We start from the raw sequence: 20,667 nt of genomic DNA on the forward strand, positions 1-20,667 counted from the left end.
TCATTATCTAGTTTTCTTCATTCTGTAAAAAGCATGCAATAGTGTATGGCTATATATTATAGTATTATTTTTTCTATGCAAATATATGCACTATTTTTTTTCCCTATAGTGTTAGATTATCTTCATTTAGCTGTAAATATTGCAAATATAATCCCTTTTTAAAATTTTTTTCTCTCATTAGATGTCACTAGTTTAAACTATAAGGTAGGTAGGGGGAGGGGGAGAGAGAGAGAGAGAGAGAGAGAGAGAGAGAGAGAGAGAGAGATTCTGTATATATTTTGAAGTTTCTAGGTTACAGTTGTGTTTCTTACCTTCTCAGTCTCCTTCTGTATGAATTAATTTTGTAAAAAGACAAAACAGCACAGAAAGAGGAACTATAGGAAATTTTGGAATTGGTGAAAGAAATGAAAGAGGTGAAAGACTTGTGGAATTTGCAGAATCTCAAGGAATTTCAGTAATGAACACTTTTTTTCAAGAAAAGGGTGAACAGAAAGTGGACATGGAAGAGTCCAAATGGATTAACAACTAATGAAATCGACTTCATCCTCACTAACAGAAGATATATCGTGAATGATCTTACCGTCCTGAATAAGGTAAATGTTTGAAGTGATCACAGAATAGTAAGATGTACACTTGATATAGATGTAGGAAAGGAAAAAAACTGACTCGAGTAAATAATACAAAAAGGTCTTTGAGATAACAGAGGAGGAGAAAAAGCAGTATGTACTGGAACTTTAGAACAAGTTTGAGCTTCTGCAGACTGCTCAGGACCAAGATATCAACGAGGAATATTACAACTTTCTGAAAGTGATAAAGCTCAAGAAACCTATAGGGAAAAAGAAATCCAAAGAAGAAAAAATTAGTCAAGAAAACTTATGATGAACTGAAGGCGACAAATGAAGAGCAAGATAAACACTGACAAGGAGAAAATTGAGTATACTGAGTTATGCAAAGCCATTAGAAAGAGACTGAGAGAGGACATAAGAAGATTTAACACAAGAAAAGTAGAACAAGCATTAAGGAAAACAAAGGACTTAAATCAGCAGCCATGAGCAGTAATACAGAAAGACAAATGATACTGAAACTGAAGAATAGCGATGGTGTACTTATAAATAGCAGAGGAGGCATAATTCAAAATAGCAGAAGACTACTATAAAGAATTATACAAGGAGCGAGGGAATGATGCCAGCAGTGGGGAAGATGGATTGCAAATTAGCAACACATATGACATACCCGATATTCTTCCTGATGAGGTAGAACATGCATTGAAGAAAATGAAGAATCAGAAAGCCCCGGGGGAAGATGAAGTTACTGTAGAGTTGTTAAAATTGGGAGGAAGAGACATAACACAAAAGCTGGCAAGGCTCTTCACAAAGTGCATTAGAAAAGGTGTGACGCCTAAGCAGTGGAATAATGCAATCATAGTTTTGCTGCATAAGAAAGGAGATAAATCAGAAATTGGAATTTATAGACCAATTATCTTGTTATTCCACATCTACAAGTTGTTCACAAGGGTCATTACTAACAGATTAGAAAGAATACTTGATGAGAATCAACCGAAAGAGCAAGCTGGCTTTAGGACAGGATTCTCAACTATGGATCACCTTCACGTAATATCACAGCTAATGGAGAAAGCAAATGAATATAAAACACCATTATGCCTGGCATTTGGGGATTATCAAAAGGCATTTGACTCCATACAGCATAAGGCAATGTTTTGGGCATTGGAAAGACAAGGCCTAGATACCCCATATATTATGATTTTGAAGAAAATATATGAGAACGCTACCTCCTTTATTAGACTAGACAAAGAGAGTAGCAAATTTAAAATCGAGAAAGGAGTTCGACAAGGAGACACAATATCTCCGAAGCTGTTTACTGCTGCCCTTGAGGAAGCTTTCAGAAGATTAGACTGGTCGCAGAAAGGAGTCAGTGAAAGGAAAGTACCTAAACCATTTACGATTTGCAGATGACATTGTGGTAATAAGCCACGATTCCAAAGAATTAAGAGGAAAATCTTAATCAGTTATGCACAATTAGTAAGGATTTTGTACTAAAGATGAATATAGCTAAAATAAAAGTAATGATGAACAAGTATGCCACAGAAAGGGACATAATGATTGAAGGAGCAGTAATTGAAAAGGTGGAGTCATATACTTATCTGGTACAAGTTATTAGCTGTAATAATAATAAATGGCTGGAAGTCAAGAGAAGCATAAATTTTGGATGGATAGCATTCAGGAAATATAGTCACATACTGAAGAGCAATATCCCAGTTTGTCTGAAATATAAAATAATGAACCAATGTATACTCCCCGCCATGATTTATGGAAGTGAAACTTAGGCACTCACCAAAAGAATGGAAGAGAAGTTGAGAACTACACAGCGAAGAATGGAACGAATTATATTGGGAATCAGACTGTTAGATAAGAAGAGAAACACATGGATTAGGCAGCAAACTCAAGTAAAGGACATTCTTATCAAAACTAAAGAACTAAAATGGTCTTGGGCAGCACACATAACTCAAAGACATGATGACAGATGGACTAAGAAAATAACAGAATGGTACCCAAGAGGAGATAGAAGAAAACCTGGAAGACAACGGCGGAGATGGATAGGTGAAATTCATGAGTTTGTGGGTAGTAAATGGATGGCCATTGCACAAAACAGAAGGAACTGGAAAGTTGCTGGAGAGGCCTTCATCCTGCAGTGGATTGAAAATGGCTGATGATGTTGTATCAACTCTCAACTATATGCCATATACATAAATTGTCCCCTTCTTTTTTCTACATCTAATTATTTTGGTTTCCATCCATTAATTTTTAACCAAAATTTTCACATTTAACTTTTTGACCAAAATTTTTACTGCTTTCATTTATACTTATGCCTTGTCTGTACCGTTATTGTCATGTATTTTACATCAGAAATAGACGCACATTATTGTCATTTTTACTCGAAATCCTGGTTTGACACCCGACAATGACACTAGAGTTGTGAGTTATATGGCAGTATTCTTTCTTCTGATTATGTATGTATTTTTGTGTATATAAGCCTAAAGCTATTTTACATTGAATATAATGACATTAAAAACAAAAGGATTTCTCTATAACAACCATAAATTTCTACCTCTTAATTTGAATTTTTCCTCTTTTATTACAATATTCGCATTTAAAAATGACAGAATGCTTCAAATATACTGAAGTGATTGACGAGCTTGCAGCCTGACTGAGAGAAATCATTTGTTAAGATTTCCTATGCTTTGTGTTCGCTGTGTGGTAATGAAATGAACATTGGCAAGAAATTAATTTCATTAGTTAGCATATATTCATTGGTATGGATCCAAAAAAGCGGATAGCTTTGTAAATCTTAGATAAAATTAAGATTTTGCAAGCTGTAGATAATGGTGTGCATTTTAAGACTGACATCGCCGACCAGTTTGACCTTCCTAAGAGTACTCTATTCACTATTCTGAAAGATCAGAAAAAGATTGAAAATTTAGAGAAATCTGCTGCACTGGGTAGAATTTGAGCACGAAAGGTGAAGTTACTGGATCTTGAAAAGGTACTTTTGGAATGACTAATGATGATGTATAAAAAAAATGCTCCTGTAGATGGTAATATTTTAAAAACTAAGGCTGATTGTTTGTGCTTTGAATAGATATTGAATTTAAAAGTTCAGATGGATCGTTCCACAAATTTAAGAGTTGTCATGGCCTGTCTTTCAAAAAAGTGTGTGGTGAAAGTGCAGCTGCAGCCATTGATGCCACAAAGGAATGGAAGGGAAATTGTTTAGAAAATGTTTGGCTGACATATGACCATAATGACATCCTCAATGCTGATGAAACTGGACTCTTTTTTTTAAATTGCTACTGGATAAAACACTTACATTTAAAGGCGAGAAATGTAGTTGCAGAAAAAAAGGCTAAACAACGGATCAATGTTCTCCTGGCAGCAAACATGTCTGGCACAGAAACTTCTTCTTTTAATCATTATGAAAGCCCAAAAGCCTCGATGCTTTACCGGCTTTTTGTTTGCTTCTGTAAAGGTGACTACAGTGGTGTCAGACAGTTTTTAAATTCTGTACAGTGGGATCAACTGATGATGTTACCAACAGCAAATTCTAAGTGGGAAGCATTCAAGGAACAAATTGTGGAATCTACTAGGCTTTTCATACCGATTAAGAAATATTGTTCAAAGTTTAGGCCCATCTTAATCCATTTAGGCACATTAAGCGTAAATGTATGTCAGATGAACTAATTAGACTCGTGGCAGATTAGAAAAGTGCATGGGATGCATATAAATTATCAGGCAATACAGAAGCCTATGGCAGATATAAGCTAGTCTGTAATCAAGTCACAAAGGAAATTAGGCAAGTGAAGGTAGATTACGAGAAATCTTTGGCAAAGAATGCTAAGAAAAACAGCAATGAGTTCTTTACTTAAGTAAACTCTAGAAGGAAGGGGATGAATCAGATTGGTCCATTGATATCGATGGTTCAACTGTTGATGATCCTGCTCAGATATCATATAATCTGAATGAGTATTTTGCATCTACATTCACACATGAGCAGTTACTAAGGGAGGAAAATGCTGGAAGTTTATCAAACTGTAACAGGGTACTTAATGATTTTGTGATAACTTAGAGCAAGGTGGAGGAGAAATTGTTGAAGTCGAACATAAGAAATTCACCTGGGATGGATGGGATCTATCCAGTTATATTAAAGGAGGCGGCAAAGGAAGTAGGCAAACCCTTAGCCATAATTATGAGAGAATCCATGGACTGGATGTGTGCAAATGTGTCCCCAATTTGTAAAGTGTAAAGTGTGAAGTGCGTTTAGGGTCAAGCGGCACCAGGGGTTTCCCCCATCTCCGCGTAGTTTACATTGTGAGTGAACCAGTTGACTGGAAAAGCCAGAGATTCAAAAGTGTATGGACTTTGTATATGTGTCATGCCTTGTACCGTTGTTCATCTGGTCATTTAGCCGCCAGACCCCTACTGAGGCCCGACGTCCCACTTTCACCCCGTGGAGGCAGACCAGGTACTCACTAGTATATAGTTCACTCTGGCAGGTCCTGCCACCTAATTTCCTGAGATTTCAGTGGCTAGGACCTTAAAAAAAAAAAAAAAAAATCGCGTACGTGTCGCAGGGAGCGCTAGAAGTCCAAAATGTTGGGTAAAATTAATTTAGATTGGTGATTTTAGATTGTCTGGGGCATGTTCACGTTGCTGTCAGATAGAGTGGGGTGAAGGCTGAAGACTGGGGGGCAGATAGACAGAAATATGGAGCCGAAAGGAAGGCACCCCCCAATTTGTAAATGGGGATCTAAGGGTAACACGAGTAATTATTATTATTATTAGCTATATGGTGCAAGGAAGCCTGAAGCTTATACTGCACCAGCCAAAAAAAAAATCCTGAGTTACGCTGAGAGAGAGAGAGAGAGAGAGAGAGAGAGAGAGAGAGAGAGAGAGAGAGAGAGAGAGAGAGAGAAGTAGAAGGGAATCACCAAGAAAGAGAAGAATGATGATATTCAGCTCAGGACCCTGGGTGTGCCAAGCCCATACTCACCAGATGTTGAGCCCCTGAGGTTAAATACAGACCAGTTAGTTTTACTTTCCATCTGGGGAAAATAATGGAGTCGCTAGTTAAAGATTCATTGCCGGATCATCTAGACAAGACTGCAGTAATAATTCAGACACATCATGAGTTTGTTAAGGAAAAGTCTTATCTGGGAAATTTGATTGGATACTATGATGTGGTTACAAAGAAACTGGATGCAAAAAATAATTTTGATATCATATACAGCAGATTTTCGGTTTACTGGGATCAGATTAACTGGGACACTTCAAGACTCCAAATTGAAAAAAAAAAAAAAAAAAATTAACCAGAAATCATAAAATTCTAGTAATAACTAGAATAGGTATAAACAGATGTTTTGCAACCCATAAATAAGCGACGTTATAAGTCATCATTGGGAGATTAATGTTCCTATTATCTTGCAACCCCCACTGTCTTCACTCCCACTCCTCAAAAAAAAGAAAAAGAAAAACAAAAAAAAAAAAGAGAACAAATGTTTAGTTTTGTCAGGAATGTCAATTTTTTTTTATAGTAAATATTTTTTTTTTTGTTTAGAAATTGCAAAAATGATGGGTGAATGCAAAAGAGCTGTGCTTTCAATTAAACAAAAACTTGGAATTATTTGAAAGTTTGAAAATGGTGCATCCTTTAAATCTTTAATGAAACATAATGTTGGTGACCAAACCATACACGACATTGTAAAAAATAAAGGGAAGCTATTAGATTTAAAATCGACATCGTAAAAAATAAAGGGAAGAATTGTATTGGACACGCTAGTAGTGTGTGGTAAGCTCTTTCATTTTTTATCTATTGCATATTTTTTTCGGAAGTTGCTGAGCATTTTTTGATACAGTAAGTCCGCAACTTTGGACTTAAGTAAAAAAATTTTGGCTCAAAATTTTTTTAGGATTGTAAAACTTAAAAGAGTAAAAAAAAAAAAAAAACCAATCAATAAGCAACGATCACGGCACACACAGAAATTGCATAAGGGAGATACGGAGTAACGAGCTTAAAAATAGGATTGAAGAGAAGATTCTTAAAAATATTTTTTTTTTTTTATATGACTAAAGGTTTCAGTGAAGGGGGGGGGCACATTTCACCATAATAATGTGAAACCCACAGAATTCTAGCTATCCATATTATTGCAAATGCAATAAGATCGAGTTTACTACACGTTTATAATGAATTGCACTAACAGAAAAGCCCAGTAAACCAGAAACTGCAAATTCTCTTTATTGTTTTATGGTAGTGATCTCCAGAAATGTGCGTTTGTAAAATGTGAGCCCGCATGGGGTGATAAGAGTGAGTTTTTGCCTTAACTCTGTGAAGTTCTTTTCAGAAAATTTAATTTTGACCGTTATCTTCGTGCTGACCATTAGCATTAGTAGAGGCATATCATGCAAGAAAGCAAGCTTATGCAGCATCAGCCAAAAAACAAAAAAACACTTCCACCTCACCCCTCTGTTCGTTCAAAATACCTGACCAGCTGAGCCTTAAATTTATTTAGGCTATCAACTTCCACAACAAGGGATGGAAGTCTGTTCCACCAACCAACTACCTGCTGGCTAAAGGCAAATTTCTGCACATCTATCCTACATCTGTCTTTCCTCAATCTGACTCTATGCCCTCTCAGGTGATTATTCTGAGCAAGAGGAAGATTCCCATCAGCATTGAGCATGCACAAACCGTTCAAGGCTTTATACACCTCTATCAGATCACCTCGCCGGTGCCTAGTCTCCAGACACTGTAATTTGCAAAACTTAAGCCTTTCTTCGTAAGAGCAACCCTTTGTTCCATTCACTAATCTTGTTGCCCTTCTCTGTACTCGTTCCAGCAGCTCTACATCCTTCTTGAAATGAGGCCTCCAGACCTGTATACAAGAGGAAGACTTGTGGCCTGACCATTGCCTTATACAAGGGAATAATCACCTCCTTATATCATTATATCATTGACAAGACACCATGAGCTACTCTTGCAGCCCGTCTGCACTGCTCAGAGAACTTCATATCTGCCTGAACAATTACCCCCAGGTCCTTTTCGTTCTCTACCACTGTCAGTGTAGTACCACAGAGTTGATACGTTGCTCTGGGGTTGCTGTTTCCCATATGTAGTACTTTACATTTCTCAATATTAAACTTCATTTGCCACCTCTCAGCCCATCTGCTCAACCTTTCCAAATCCTGTTGCAGCAGCATAGTGTCAGAAGCGTCCTTGACAACCCTGCCAACCTTTGTATCGTCTGCAAACTTGGACATTAAGCTTGATATACTACCATCATCAATATCATTTATAAATACAGAAAACAATAATGGACCAAACACTGAACCCTGAGGGGCTCCACTAATAACATTAGTCCACGATGAGCAGTGTCTATTGATTACCACTCTCTGTCTTCTCCCTCCTCAACCACCCCTTTATCCATAGCAGCAATTTGCCTCCAATGCCACACAGCTCACCAATTTGTGCAGCAGTCTTCCGTGTGCAACAGTATCAAAAGCCTTTCTAAGATCCAAATATATAATATCAAAGTTATTCCCTGCATCCAGTTCTTTTGCTGCATCATAGTATCCAGTCAATTTGGTCAGGCAAGACTCTCCCTTAACAAAACCATGCTGTGTCCGAGCTATAACTGAAGTCTTGTCTAGTTGATCCTGCAGTGCTTCTTTAACAAGTCCCTCCATTAATTTTCCTGGAACAGAAGTTAAACTCACAGGTCTTAATTACTTGTGTCAGCCTTTGATCCTCCTTTGTGAATTGGGGTCACATTTGCATATCTCCAGTCTATCGGTACCTCCCCTGAGTCCAAGGAAGCTCTCATAATAATGGCTAAGGGGTTTGCTTACTTCCTTTGCTGCCTCCTTTAATATAACTGGATAGATCCCATCCAGCCCGAGTGCCTTTCTTTTGTTTATCTTCAACAATTTCAACTCCACTTTCTCTCAGTTACTCTCAGTTATTACAAGATTATCTAGCTTACTGCCAGAGTTGAATACACCTCTGGCATTCCCCTCGCTGAATAACTCTTCGTGTGTGAATGTCGATGCAAAATAAATCTACAGAATTATTGCAAATTAACTGACTTGCTGAAATTTATCTCAGAAAATAATCTAACTGAAGTTCTTGGTGAACTTACAAAACTCACAAAAGTTCTTTTGACCATTCTGATGGCTACTTCAGAGCCTGAACGTTGCCATTCGACATTAAAAAGAATAAAAACAATTTTAAGGAGCACTATGAATCAGGAAAGGCTAAATGCTCAAGCAGTGCTTTCAATAGAGAAAAGCTTGGTCAACAGTGCACCAAACTTGAATGAAAAAGTTAATTTATTTTCAACAAATAAAAAGTGAAGAATGGATTTTGTTTTTAAATAAAAGTTGAAGACTGTTAATGGTAAATATCTAGTTAATGTTTTTGTAGTATTTTTTAGTTGCTTATTATTATTACTGTGTATGTTTACACGTCTTATAATCAATGCAATTTAATGTAACTTTAAGATGCAGCACCCCCAAACACCAGAGTCACAAGCCACCACTGGTGCTGCCTAAAAGAATAAGTGACAGCGGTACTAGTAAATCTACCAAGAAAAGGAAAGCAATTGAATTGTATCAGAAAATTCAAATAATAAGGATGTATGAAAATGATCAAACATTAACAAGTATCGTACAGTATTCAGATTTGTCAGTATCACCGGTGAACACAATAATAAAGGAGAAAGACAGAATACGAGAAGGGGTGTAGGGATCGGCACCAATGAAGTCAACTGTAATAACCCAGGTTACGAAATACATTTAAGTTTTTACAGTACAATACGTTTTTTTACATGTGCATATGTTTTTTTTTTTTCTGTTTGTTTTCTTTTCTTATGTGTCACTCTGGCTACTTCACCACTGTCCCCAGATAAAGTTTTTAATTAAACTAATTAAAAATATACAACCTTTTCTATATATATAACTAATATATAAAAAATATTTAATAATTGAAAAATATATAACTATTTTCTCCATTCTTCTGAAGATATGTGGTTTTTGTAATTTTGGCATATCAGGGATGTAGTAGCAATATTTTATTAGTTATTCCGAAGTTATGTAAAACTCGACTTATGTAAGAAGTCCTGGAATGTACCTCTTACATATGTCTGGGACATACTGTGTTTTTGGATTTACCAGATTATTTTTACCATCTATCCCGAAAAATCAAGAGTCTTCTGTACTTGGATTTCAGGAAAGCTTTTGACACTGTTGCGCATGGAAGACTACTGTACAAATTGGAGCAGTATCGTATTAAGGGTAAGTTGCTATAATGGATAAAAGGGTGGTTGAGTGGGTGAAGAAAGAGTTGTAATTAGTGGATGCTGCTCTTAATGGACTAAAGTTATTAGTGAAGTGCCCCTCGGTTCAGTGTTGGTTCCACCGTTGTTTTGTATATTTATCAATGATATTGATGAAGGTATATCAGATTTAATGTCGAAATTTGCAGATGATACAAAGGTTGACAGGGTTGTTAATGACAGTAATGGCAGTGTGCTACTGCAACAGGATCTAGAAAATATGGGTAGTGGTAACCCTAGAGAAACATACCAACTGTGTGGTACTATACTTAGTGTGGTAGAAAAGGAAAAAGACCTGGGAGTAATTGTGCAGTCAGATATGAAGTTTTCTGAGCAGTGCAGACAGGCAGCCAAAGCATTTCAATGCTTTACAGGAATTTTTCTATTAGGGAAAAGGAGGTGATTATTCCTTTGTATAAGGCAATGGTCAACCAGCCTTGAGTACTGCAACAGGTCTGGAGGCCTCATTTTAGGAAGGATGTGTAGTTGCTTGAGCATGTACCGAGAAGGGCAACAAGATTGGTGAGGGAAACAAAGGGGTGCTCTTACCAAGAAGGCTTAAGTTCTGGAGACTAGGCAACTGCAAGGTGACCTGGTGTTGTATAAGGCCTTGATTGGGTTGAGCACGTTGAATTCTGATGGGTTTCTCTGCTTGCTCAGATTATGAACCTGAGGGGGGCATAAATTCAAATTGAGGAAAAACAGTTGTAGAATAGATGTGTTGAAAGTTGCCTTTAGCCAATTTCTGGAACTAACTTCCATTTGTCATTGTGGAAGTTGATGGCTGAAATGAATTCAAAGAAGGAATGGATGTGTGAAATTGTTTTTTTTTTTTGGCCGATGCTACATAAGTTCTTATACTTGCTTTCTTGCATTGCACGCCTCCATTACTAATGCAGTGTGGATGGCTCTTCTCAGGTGATAGTGTAGCCCACCGTGTATTGTCTCAAGGTCAAATGGGAAGGTGCTGAGTGGGAATTGCTTGCAAAGCTAGAGACCTGACTGTGTGGCAGGCTCTGGTTATGGTTAACAGGATAATTCTCTGTTTGGAATCTAGTTTTCTTTTGTTTCTGATTATAGTTGCCCTGAAGAACCAGACAGAGTTCCATAGAATATAACTTGCAGGAATATTACATTGCAGATTAGGGCTAGAATTTTTTTTTTTTAGGCTCCAGTCAGAGTGGAGGCATGATTTCAGACTTCTTTGGAAAGATATTCAAGATGTGGGTAAAAGGTGTGTTTGTCAAAAATGACACCAAGACATTTCAGCTTAGTGACCATTTTAATAGGATGCTATGTAATCTGATGCTTGGACCTTTACTTGAGGCAAGTGCCCATTTTAGGAGGATGGATTTTGTATTTTCTGTTTATATTTTTAAGAAGCCAAAAACCTTCTGACAGTAGGTTGTTGGCTTGTAACACTTTAAACTTTGTGAATATTAAATTCTAGCTGAAATGGGAATCTTTTGATATCCTATCAGTGCAATTGTGCCTGTTATTACCCAAGATAAAGCACCTTTCAAGTTCAAATGGAGGTGAAAGTGAGGGAGGAAAGGAGGGAGAGAGAGAGAATTATTGCATAAAAAGAAGTTATGTTTATAATTAAAAGCACCTTGGAGATACAAATCCACTTACAGCTAAGAAATAAGATCATTAACATAAATTTTAGTAGCTACTTCAAGCTTCAAAAGGCTAGGTGGAAGCAGCAAATCAACAGAAAAATGATATCAGTAGCAGTAATGCTATGTTGCCTATACTACAGCTATGGCGGCAAGCATTGTCTTTGTCATAGCGGTAGCTTAGAGAAAAACAACATTGATTTTTAAGCAAAAACAACAAAATTAACCTCGCCCAATTCAAAAACTGCACCTGGTGAAACTAAAATCAGAATCTGTTGTACACTTTTTAGCTGCAATAAAATTCTAAATGAAGGAGCATGATTCCAGTGTGGCTGCACATTCAGAAACTAAGATAGCAGCCTCTCAGGCTTGAGTCACAGTCTACTTGAACATACAAGATATATTACCCGTCTCTCTGTACTAGAGGTGTAAAATTTCAGCCGTGTCTTAATTTGTTTTTTCTTACAGAGCTGAACGTGTGACGAAGTAGCATCATGGACAAAGTCGAAGCCAGAGCTGTAATCTGGTATCTGTTCTTGTTGGGGGGAAATCTCCTAAAGAAATCCACGAGGAGATGACTGCTGTATATAAGGATGAAGCCCCGTCCTATAGCATTGTAAAGCACTGTCATAGACAGTTTAGGTTTGGTCAGACATTGGTAGAATCTGAGCCCATTCCTGGTCATCCCCATTCAGCCATTGATGACAGCACGATCAGAAAAGTGGAGTCGTTAATCATGGAAGATCGCCAGATATCTGTGCGTGAATTGTCCCAGGAGGTGAAGATTGGTGTGGGCTCTGTTGAAACAGTCCTTCATGACCAACTCCATTTACGGAAATTGAGTGCAAGAGATTCCCCGATTATTGACTTGTTTCCAGAAGTCTGATTGACAACAGAAATCACGAGAGTTGTTAGCCCTGTGCCAAAAAAATGAGGAAGACTTTTTCTCTCGTCTAATCACTCAGGATGAAAATTTGATACACCATTTTGACCCTGAAAGTAAAAAGCAGTCCATGGAATGGCGACACCTTAGTCCTCTCCCCCAAAGAAGGCAAGGGTTCAAGGGTCAGCAGGAAAGGTCTTGCTGACAGTGTTTTGGGATGAGAAAGGCATAATAATGACTGATTACCTGCCAAAAGGTAGAACACTTACAGGTGCCTATTATGTCAACTTACTCACAAAATTACGGAATAAAATGAAAACATGTAGATGTGCCATGCTGTCCAAAGGTGTGAGAATGCTTCAAGACAATGCCCTAGTTCACACTTCTGAAATTGAAACAACACAAGCGGCCACTTGTGGATATAATAAATACTGCCCATCCAGCCTACTCACCCGATCTTGCACCATTGGACTTCTTCCCTCAAATTATTTCTTCGGAGGACCCACTTCTCTGACGACGAGACACTCATTTCTGCAACAGAGTCATGGTTCAAATTTCTCACCACTTCTACAAAAATGGTATCCGTAGCCTCATCCATCGATGGGATAAATGTGTAAATCTGTATGGTGGCTATGTAGAGAAGGACTAAAACCTGTGCCAAGAATCAACAGGCTAGCACCTCTGCAGCTAGGTCAGAGTGATTCTTTATTGAATCACCCTCGTATGTGCATTACTATGCTCTCATGCTTGTCAACTCAGTTACGTTCTCAGTATGTAATAATTAAGTTGCATGAGCTGATAGGACTAAAACATGTTTCTTTTACAGCAAAATCTTTCTGGCATCTGAATATGAAATATATAAAAGTCCAATATAATGAGCCCAGCTCTCTGATTTACCATTAGATTTAACATCAGTAAGAATTGTATAAGGTATCTTAAGAATTGTGTGGAAGATTTATGTAGCATAAATTAATCCTTGAACATTAAATATAAAAAAGACATCAAGAGCCATATGAATTACACAACAAATTTGTATTTTTATTGAGGTTAAATTACATAGAATAACATAACTAAATAATGTAAGTTGATAATGTGATCCTTTCTGCGCTACTTAAGAAAATGTTTTGATTCCTCTTTTGGGATTTTTTAAAAATTTTTTTTATTTTTTTATTTTTTTCCCTTTCAGTCCTGAAACAGTTGGTTGCATTCCAGTGAACCAGACTTAAATGGTTTCCAAACTGGAATCACAACACTCTCATAAATAATGTTGGAAATAAAGTAATGCTGGCAAAATCAGCAAAACTGTATTTTTTGCTTACCGGTATACTTCTTTTGCTGATGGTCTAGTGCAGCAGTTCCCAAACTACTGAGATTTACAGACCCACTTCAAAAATCAAAACAAATTTGCGGACCCCTACGTGTGTGTGTGTGCGTGTGAACACTGGGTTTTCTGAAAAGAAAATTAGAAGTTTTATATGTGAAACAACTCAACTTAATTCTTATTTTTATGATATATAATAACAACTTTATTTATAATCAGTTTGCTATACAAAGAATGAATAATTTGAAATTTGTATGCAATTATATATTCCAATCATATTGAAAATAAGTAATGTTTTATAACGAAAGTCGTCGTGATTCTATCAGTATATTTTTTATGAAAATAAACACATATTACTTGATACCTTCTGAACGTTTCGCAGACCCTCTGAACTGGTCTGCAGACCCCAGTTTGGGAAACACTGGTCTAGTGAATGATGAAGTATCTGTCACTGATTTGCCTGGCTAATTTTATTCTTATATTATTATTTGGCTCAAGTTCTGATTAGTGTGAACCTTACCAAACATTCATAATTTTTAGTTCTTGTAATGTGTTCTGATACCTTACTTTATTTTTAGTACGTGTGGATATTCATGGAGATTTAAATTTCAAATGTTTCTTGATATTTACAGGATATTTCAGATTTTGAATGGTCAGTGCTTGTAAGTGCTTTCAAAACATATTATCCATGGATTTTTATACAGATTGCGGTCAGTCAGTTAGTGTTGTGTAGGTGGCATCAGGTGGGTATCATTGTGAATTTAATACATTATTTCAACATGAACTTATTTGTTTATTCTGGTAATTGCAGTACAGGCAGATAACTTGTTATTGAATTTATACTGAGTGGCCCTTTATCAATTACATGGGTTTAATAGTGAGTAACACATTTAGCCAGAGAACATCCTGAAGTCATCAGCATGCATTACTTTCATCACCTTGTGTGCTGACCCATGCACAATCAGTCGTATGTTTAGTACTGGATGGTGGTAGATTTTTAACATGAACAGCTCGTTCCACCTCACTCCAAAGATGCCAAATCAGACAGAAGTACGTTACTTGAGCAGGCCAATGAAGTATGATAAAGAAATTTTTTTGTTGGCCAGTCTTAATTTTTTATGTAAAAAAAAAACTTAAGTAACATACCAGGTGGTTATAAAATAAGTTTCCCTATTCAGGAGACCCCGGTGTCAAAACAGTTAGAGAGAGCACTGTGAAAATTGGTGGGTATGGGGAAGCGATTTGTAGAAGAAAAAAAATTAGTTCAAATTTCCATCGCCAGGGGAGAAATTGACACTGTAAACATGAGATGGAATACTTAACTTAGGATTAGATTTTAATATAAGAACTTAGAAATCTACAGATATTGTTCTATATGCTTCCCTTCACTTGAGAGGACATTCTGAAACGGAGGACTGCATGCCATACAGTTTTGGGTAGCATCTCATTGGGGTTGTTGCCTACATGCTGTTTAATGCTTACTTTCAAATCGACAAGTGTCTGTATGTCGCCATGGTAAACTCTGTCTTTCAGGTATCCTCATAGCCAGAAATCACGGCGATTGAGATCTGGTGATCTCAGTCCCTGTGGTTTTAGTCCTTCTGATGTTGAATGGAGCAGTTCCTTCACTTATTGACCAATGTGAGAGGGGCACATCTTGCATGAACACTATGGTCTCCAAGCACTGCCTTTCTTGCAGAGGGGGAATAATGTGATCTCTTAGAAGAGCACAGTACCGTGCACTAGTTACATCTTCCAGGGCCGCGAGGTGTAGACTCTTCAATGAAAAATGGTCCCATTATAAACTCTTCTGTGAATCCACACCATACCATACTATAATGTATGGACTTTGTAGTGGTCTTTTATGCACAGAAGATTAACGAGATATTCAGCATTTTTGTGCATTTACAGCCCCACGAAGAGTGAAATGTGCGTCATCAGACCACAAGATCATTCGAACCCATGTAGTGTCAAGTTCCATATGAGCCAGAAATCATAGGGCAAAGTCTATTCATTGTTGCTGATCACAAGACTTTAGTTCTTGCACTACCTGAATCTTGTACGGGAACCAGTGAAAAATTATTCAAAGCACTTTACATACACTAAGGAAGGTTCAAGTCTCTTGACACACCTTTGGCACTACTGACTGGTAGTGTTTTGCATTCCAACCATTGCAACCGCCACTTCATCCACCATCTCCATTCCGATACGTGGTCGTCCCCTGCCTGGAATTACACCTAACTCCCTGGTCGCTTCAAATTTCTTTATTAGTTTATTAGTTTTTGAACCCGGCTGACGTCCAAAGTCCTTTACACAAACCTTTAAGTTGCTGATATTCATGTAGTGCTGCATTAGCGTTACTATTATTCTGGTAGAACAGTTTTACTAAAAGAGCATGTTCCTTTTTTGTAAGAGCCATATTTATTATTATTATTAGCCATATGGTGCAAGGAAGCCTGAGGCTTATGCTGCACCAGCCAAAAAAAATTCCTGAGTTACCCTGAGAGAGAATCAGAAGTAGAAAGGAATCACCAAGAAAGAGAAGAATGATGATATCCAGCTCAGGACCCTGGGTGTGCCAAGCCCATACTCACCAGATATGAGCCCCCTGGGGTTAATTGGTTATTGATGGTGGCATTGGCCCTTCTGCTTTTATCTAACAGGATGCCATTTGTGTAAGCAGCGTGTCTTGAAGTAAATGATGACTTTTAGCTATGTGCAGTGCCGTGGAAATTTGAACTAATTTTTTTTTTCTACAAATTTCTTCCCCATACTCTTAAATGACATACTCACCAATTTTCACAGCACTAGCTCTGTTTTGCCACTGGGGTCTCCTGAATAGGGAAACTTATTTTATAACCACCTAGTATATGCCACCTCCTTCATAATTCATCTAGTATTTTGAATCCATTTCCCCCTCAATGAGGTTATGCACTTTGTGAATAGCCCCAAAGATGAATTTATACATTTTAGTGTGTCTGTATGTATATATATATATATATATATATATATATATATATATATATATATATATATATATACATACATACACACTAGACTCTCGATTTTCCGGGATGGATGGTAAAAAGGAATTCCCGGATAATCGATTTCCTGGTTAATCCGAAAATACAAAGTTCCCGACATACGTAAGAGATACATTCCCAGACTTCTTACGTAAGTCAAGTTTTACGTAACTTGGGAATGGTTGAAAGGATATTTCTGCTATATCCCTGATATGCCAAAATTACAAAAACCACATATCCTCAGAATTAAGAAAAATAGTTATATATTATTATTATTATTGCTTTTATATTATTTCTCCCTGATTGGGGGTTCCACCTCATGACATGTATTGCTACCAAGTACACAGGGTGGTTGTTGTTATGTCTGGTGTTACTATTGGTTGAGGAACTCTCTGACTATCCTACAGGTGTTCAGGATTGCAACTTTCTGGAGTTCCTTGTAGGTGTTCGCTGGGAGACCTACCTGGTCGTGTCTATGAGTGTACTCAATTTGGGTGATCACCTTGCACCCCGTGGTTATGTGTTGGATCGTTTCTGAGGCCAGGTGGCATCATCGATATGTATCATCAGATACTCTGGCTCCTTGGCGATGTATTATTATTATTAGCCATATGGTGCAATGAAGCCTTAGGCTTATGCTGCACAAGCCAAAAAAAATTTCTGAGTTTCCCAGAGAGAGAGAGAGAACAGAAAGGAATCACCAAGAAGGAGAAGAATGATGATATCCAGCTCAGGACCGTGGGTGTGCCAAGCCCATACTCACAGATGTGAGCCACTGGGGTTAGTTCAATTAAAAACTTTATCTGGGGACAACAGTGAAGTAGCCAGAGTGGCACATAAGAAAATAAAATGTAAGTACCCAGTTCTCACACTCATCCTAGGGAAAATAAAATTTATAACATAACAATATATATATATATATATATATTAAATAATACTATTTACATATGACGATTTTCAGCTTAGGTTGCGATCGCTCTGTACCGTACAGTTAAGTAGGGGAGGATTAGCGTAACAACGGGGGGGTAGTTGAACAGGGCACAAAAGTTCAGTGGGAGTGCCGTAAAGGGCAGTTCAAGTCGCTATAAACAGAAAGTGGGCAGCTCTTAGGAAGAAAAGAACAAGGGAACCGGCCCCCCCCCGCCCCCTTGTGGAGAGGAAGAATTTTAAAGACTAAGAGGGTGGAGGGGACCCTGGATGCAGCATACACCGTGTGGAAATGGCTAGCCGCTTGGTAAAACAAACCGACTCCTTGAGCACTTACTAATATCAAGGAGCGGTAGAGAAAAAATAGAGTGTACTAATAGGGGTAAGTGCATTGGAATAATCACAAGGAGATATCTAGAAATTTCTAGATATCCGGAAGTTAGGTGGAACAGGACCAGGGTATATCTGCCAGGGGCAAAGGTTGATGACGTTGTAGAGCGAATATCATCTTTTAAGGGCACAAAAGGTGATATAGTTGTACACGTTGGCACTAATAATATTAAGAGTAGGAGACCGGCAGAATTACTTAACAAGTACAGGTCACTGTTGAACAAAAGCCGAGAATTAGGGTTGAATTTGAAAGTGTCTGCAATTCTGCCCAGACACGATAGGAGGGAGTATATGATGAGAGCCTTGTCGATCAATTCGGCCCTGGAAAGGTTGTGCAAGGCTCAAGGGGTAGAATTTTTTTCAGCCTGGACTGTACTTGTTAACAGGAGAGATTGCTTCTACAGGGATGGGATACACTTAAATAGAAAGGGTGCAAGAATATTTGCTGATGCTATCATTAGCATTAGCATTTTTTAGCATTAGTAGAGGCATTTGATGCAAGAAAGCAAGCTTATGCAGCATCAGCCAAAAAAAAAAAAAAAAAAAACCCACTTCCACTTCACCCCTCTGTTCTTTCAAAATACCTGTCCAGCTGAGCCTTAAACTTATTTAGGCTATCAACCTCCACCACAAGGGATGGAAGTCTGTTCCACCAACCAACCACCCGCTGGCTAAAGGCAAATTTCCGCACGTCTATCCTACATCTGTCTTTCCTCAATTTGAATTTATGCCCTCTCAGGTGATTTTTCTGAGCTAGAGGAAGAATCCCATCAGCATTGAGCATGCTTAAACCATTCAAGGCTTTATACACCTCTATCAGATCACCTCGCTGGTGCCTAGTCTCCAGACACTGTAATTTGCAAAACTTAAGCCTTTCTTCGTAAGAGCACCCCTTTGTTCCATTCACTGATCTTGTTGCCCTTCTCTGTACTCGTTCCAGCAGCTCTACATCCTTCTTGAAATGAGGCCTCCAGACCTGTATACAGTACTCTAGGTGTGCCCTGACCATCGCCTTATACAGTGGAATAATCACCTCCTTATCCCTGCTGGAAAAATTCCTGTATATCATTGACAATACTCCATGAGCTACTCTTGCAGCCCGTCTGCACTACTCAGAGAACTTCATATCTGCCTGCACAACCACCCCCAAGTCCCTTTCATTCTCTACCACTGTCAGTGTAGTACCACAGAGTTGATACGTTGCTCTGGGGTTGCTGTTTCCCATGTGTAGTACTTTACATTTGTCAATGTTAAACTTCATTTGCCACCTCTCAGCCCATCTGCTCAACCTTTCCAGATCCTGTTGCAGCAGCATAGTGTCAGTAGTGTCCTTGACAACCCTGCCAACCTTTGTATCGTCTGCAAACTTGGACATTAAGCCCGATATACCATCATCAATATCATTTATAAATACAGAAAACAATAATGGACCCAACACTGAGCCCTGAGGGACTCAGTGTTGGGTATCGAGGCAGTGTTAGGTGGGTCAGAAAACTGCTAGCTTGGGGGGAGACAAAGACCAATAGATTGACAGTAGCCACTGGCAGAGGTGAAAGAGATTCTTGCACTGCTTCTATTAGAATGAGCAGAAGCCTGAAAAACAAGATGCATGATATTTCAGAGACTGCTGGGAGCCATTGCGGTACAAGTAAACACATGGGTTGTGTTAGGGTAGCTAAGAATAGAAACAGGTGCAGGTATACTTGGTGCGTGTACACCAATGCTAGGAGTTTAGTAAATAAATTTGATGAATTTGAGGTATTGCTCAAAACATCAAAGGCAGATATTGTTGGGATATCAGAGACGTGGTGTCACACAGATATAAGAGATGCAGAACTGCAATTTGGGGAGTACAACGTCTACAGAAAGGATAGACAGGATAGGAAGGGGGGAGGGGTTATGCTATTAGTTAAGAAAGACACAAAAACCAAGGAAGTGAAGCCAGTCGACATTGCTGGACAGTGCAGTGTTGAGTCAGTTTGGTGTGACATAAGCATTGGGAGATCAAAATTGAGAGTAGGAGTGTGCTATAGGCCTAATGACTCTGATGAGTATAATAAGAAACTGTACAGGGAAATAGAGTGGGCCAGTAAATCAGAGAGTGTTATAATGGGGGATTTTAATTTCCCAGATATTGACTGGAATTTGTGGGTTGGTCACTCACACACTAGCAAGGCTTTTGTGGATTTATTGGATGATTGTTTTCTACATCTGCATGTTCGGGAGGCAACTAGAGGGAGTAATACTCTTGATTTGATTATCAGCAGTGATTCTTCATGCATTAAGAATCTGCAGATAAATGAACCACTAGGTGGCAGTGATCACAGTGTGCTTGAAGTGGGATTTACTCAAAGAGGTAACTACCATTAGGGGTAAATGGAAGGGTTATTGCTTCCGTAAAGGCGACTACGATGGACTGAGACAGTATTTAAATTCTATACAGTGGGACCAACTGATGATGTTACCAACAGCAAATTCAAAATGGGAAGCATTCAAAGAACTTATCTTGGAAGCTACTAGGCTTTACATACCAACTAAGAAATATTGTTCAAGGTTTAGGCCAAAATGGATGTCAGATGAACTAATGAGGCATATGGCAGAGA

General features: G+C 38.2%; 1 protein-coding gene across 1 annotated transcript in view; it reads left to right on the top strand.

The window, feature by feature from the left end:
* The window catches only part of rasp (protein-cysteine N-palmitoyltransferase Rasp), a 372,659-nt gene that overhangs the window by 131,729 nt on the left and 220,263 nt on the right, over positions 1-20,667 (top strand). The window contains exon 4 of the mRNA XM_090380322.1: positions 14,357-14,467. Coding sequence (XP_090236448.1) covers positions 14,357-14,467 — 111 coding nt within the window. The remainder of the gene's footprint in view (positions 1-14,356; positions 14,468-20,667) is intronic.

This window comes from Mastigoproctus giganteus, chromosome 8 (genome assembly GCF_048544385.1).
Source record: "Mastigoproctus giganteus isolate SK-2022 chromosome 8, ASM4854438v1, whole genome shotgun sequence".
NCBI classification, from domain to species: Eukaryota; Metazoa; Arthropoda; class Arachnida; order Uropygi; family Thelyphonidae; genus Mastigoproctus; species Mastigoproctus giganteus.